This window comes from Humulus lupulus, chromosome 8 (assembly GCF_963169125.1).
Source record: "Humulus lupulus chromosome 8, drHumLupu1.1, whole genome shotgun sequence".
NCBI lineage: Eukaryota > Viridiplantae > Streptophyta > Magnoliopsida > Rosales > Cannabaceae > Humulus > Humulus lupulus.
Window position 1 is genome coordinate 48,710,256 of NC_084800.1, and position 3,635 is coordinate 48,713,890.

Below are 3,635 nucleotides of genomic sequence, written 5' to 3' on the forward strand. Positions count from 1 at the left end.
CACGGACTCTTCTGCTACAGTATTCTGAAACCCATGCATTAAAATCAAGTGGTGAAAAAATATATATATAATATTCATGTGTGTTTTGATTGAATGGAGGAGGTGACGAGCATGACGTGGAAGAGGGTTTGGGAGGATACAAAGTCCAGTCCAGCAAAGCTTTTTTGGAAGCAAAACTTGTTTGGTTTAGTGTTGTTTTTGCTGACGTGTGAGGCCTCACCCCTCTCCCTTGCTTCTGGGGTCCACGTCCACCTCAGGAACTCCAGTTGCCCAATCATATGGCCAGAACTGCCACGAGACCCCACCTCTCCCACAAAGTCACCAAGTACTTCCCTTCTTTCCTACTTCTCATACTCTACTACTAGTACTGCTACAACTATTGGTCTGTGTCATACCATTATGCAAAGTAAATGTTGAATCCGTATGCACGTGTGACCGAGTCACTAATTACTATCCCTCCAAGATTCCAAGTGTAGTAGCTAAAATGCCATTTTGGTGAGACCAAGACAGACCTGAAACTTTGCATAAGTGGAACACCCAAAGCCATACTTGGTGGCCTTAATTAGGACAAAACGGGTTTATTTATTTATTACCGTAAAAAAAAATGAAATGGTGCTTGGGAAACTATATAGGCTAAAATACATTTAAAAATGAGAAGTAAAGGACCAGAATTGGGGTACAAAACCTGAGCTCAAGGGTTATCATGTTTTGCTTACTGGCCAGTAGTTGCAGTAAAGAAAACGGTACTTGATCAATGATGACAACCATTTATCAAGTACTTTTTTAATATTTCACGTAGTATCCTCACGGGACCAAAGAGAGACCGAGCTTAACATAACAGAGAACTCATGATCGTCTTCTTCTTAACTGTGAAATGAGAAAAACGAATTCAAAAATGAAAAAGCCATTCTTTCTGATCTCTCTCTCTCTCACACACACAAACTCTCACTTCTCAGTTTTTCTCTCGTAAAACTACCATTTCATTTATGGGAAATTGAACCCTCTGAAAATTCTGACAATCTGACGTCTCTTTCTCTAAGCCACATAAAATAACAAAAATATTATCATTGAATTGTTGGGACAAAAAAAATGAAAAGAAAACAGGGGAGGGAAAATAAAAAAGAAAACGAATTTGATCCCATTTAGCATAGAGGTATAAACAAATGTTAGAGTTTCCTTTTCTTTTTTCTTTTTTATTAATTAGTTATTTCAAAAAGAAAAAAAAAAAAAGAGAATGGAAACCCCACCTCTCCCTCTATTTAATACAACCCCGCTCTTCGTATGCGGAGACAACCTATCTATCTCTCTATGTATCTCTGAAGACCAAGAAAACTTTATTTTCCATTCATAAACACATATAGCGAGTTAGGAAGTCAAAGTCTAATAAGAGCGTGTTAGAGTGCTCTCCGTGAGAGTATCTCTTTAGTGGAAAAACTCCATTGTAATCCATCAAAACTAGAGTTTTTCGATCATCATCATCAACAAACATCATCATGTGTAATCCTACTACTACTTCCTCAACAACCAACGAAACAGAGCATAAACAGCCGCAAACCCATCTATATCGTGTCCTTTTATCCCTACCCAACACCATTAAAGATCAAGAAAAGACCACCGCAAAAGCTGATGATGACCACCACCACAAAGAATCAAACTACGCTCTAAACAGCTTCACATCTGACATAATCTCCGAAGCCAAATCCCTCTTCAGCTTGGGCTTCCCTATTGCCTTGACAGCTCTCATTCTCTACTCCCGCTCAATCATCTCCATGCTCTTTCTTGGTCACCTCGGCGACTTCCAACTCGCCGCCGGCTCCCTCGCCATCGCCTTTGCAAACATCACAGGTTACTCTGTTTTATCGGGTCTAGCTTTGGGCATGGAGCCCCTATGCTCCCAGGCCTTCGGGGCCCAACGTCCGAAACTCCTTTCCATTACCCTTCACCGCTCTATCATCTTCCTCCTGGTTTCGTCCTTACCCATTTCGCTTCTGTGGATCAACATGTCAAGAATCCTCTTCTGTTTAAACCAGGACCCCAGTATCACAAATATGGCTCATACGTACCTTCTCTTCTCACTCCCTGACCTCTTCACCAACTCTTTTATACACCCAATCCGCATTTACCTTCGCTCCCAGGGGATCACCGTCCCGCTCACCCTAGCATCCCTCGCCGGGACACTTTTCCACTTCCCACTCAACTTCCTGCTCGTGACTCGACTTGGGTTCGGAGTAGCCGGCGTCGCGGCCGCTTCATCTGCGGCTAACCTTTTCGTACTCCTCTGCCTCGTCGCCTACGTCTGGTGGGATTCTCGATTGCTCGAGCCGGCATGGTCCGCTCCAAGCCGCGAGTGCTTGACGGGCTGGAAGCCTCTTCTCCGGTTAGCTGCCCCGAGCTGTGTCTCCGTTTGCTTGGAGTGGTGGTGGTACGAGATCATGATCGTGTTGTGTGGATTTTTAGCGGACCCCAAATCAACGGTCGCCTCGATGGGTGTGCTCATCCAAACGACGTCGTTGATCTACGTGTTCCCGTCGTCGCTCGGGTTCGCGGTATCGACCCGGGTTGGGAACGAACTCGGGGCGAACCGCCCACACCGAGCCAAGCTATCAGCTGCGGTGGCGGTGTTGTTGGCATTTGTGACAGGCCTATCAGCGATGAGTTTCGCTTACGGGATGAAGGACACGTGGGGCAGGATGTTCACGAGTGACGCTGAGATCCTACGGCTGACGTCGTCTGCTCTGCCAATCCTAGGGCTCTGCGAGCTTGGCAACTGTCCGCAGACGGTGGGGTGTGGGGTCCTGAGGGGGAGTGCGCGTCCCTGCAACGCGGCAAACGTGAACGTTAGCGCATTCTATCTGGTGGGCATGCCCGTAGCGATTGGGCTAAGTTTTTGGGTCGGAATTGGGTTTTGTGGGCTCTGGGTGGGCTTGTTATCGGCCCAAATATGTTGTGCTGGGCTTATGCTGTATGTTGTTGGGACCACAGACTGGGATTTCCAAGCTAAGAGGGCCCAAATGCTAACATGCGCCGGTTGTGAAGATAACATACTACCTAGTATCGATTGCAAGGGTGATGAGGAACCATTAATTTGCATTGTGGTGACTTGATCAAAATAACCCAACAACAACAACCCAAATCAGTAACCCAATATGTAACTTTTTTTCCCTAGTTTTTCCTTAACATTTTTTTTTAATTTAATTTCACTGTGATTGTTTATTACCATTGACTTTTTTTCTTTCTTTTAAGGAGGATAACTGAGACATTTTTGTTTTGTCTTAATCGTGTGATTGTTAAAACCTTTCGCTATACTATTCATCTCAAAGTGCTTCCACAAACTATATTCGAAAGTTGGAGTGCTAATATAAATAACCCTTAATTAAATTCTTCATATCGAACTATATTGAGATAGATATGGTCATTAATGAAATTCAGAGTGTCATGATCACCTTTTCTCTTTCAAAAAAAACCCAACTGTAATTACTTGGAAGAATATAAGTGGACTCATATCTATATATATTAAATATCCAACTAAAACCACTAGTAGAATCCATATTAATTGGGTTTGACAGGGCAATAATAATATGACATTTTGATCATTGAATTGGGGCAGAATAGTAAAACTGGGAAATGTCTCGGAG

At 43.6% G+C, this 3,635-nt stretch overlaps 1 protein-coding gene across 1 annotated transcript; it reads left to right on the top strand.

The window, feature by feature from the left end:
- Positions 1-1,041: 1,041 nt before the first annotated feature.
- LOC133797125 (protein DETOXIFICATION 51-like) lies at positions 1,042-3,374 on the top strand. The gene has a single exon (XM_062234931.1). The coding sequence runs from the start codon at positions 1,494-1,496 to the stop codon at positions 3,102-3,104; it is 1,611 nt and encodes a 536-aa protein (XP_062090915.1). The 5' UTR covers positions 1,042-1,493; the 3' UTR covers positions 3,105-3,374.
- The last annotated feature ends 261 nt before the right edge of the window (positions 3,375-3,635 follow it).

Bases quoted from the DNA above. Each gene is read 5' to 3' on its own strand.
- LOC133797125 (XM_062234931.1), top strand. From the start codon at position 1,494: ATGTGTAATCCTACTACTACTTCCTCAACAACCAACGAAACAGAGCAT.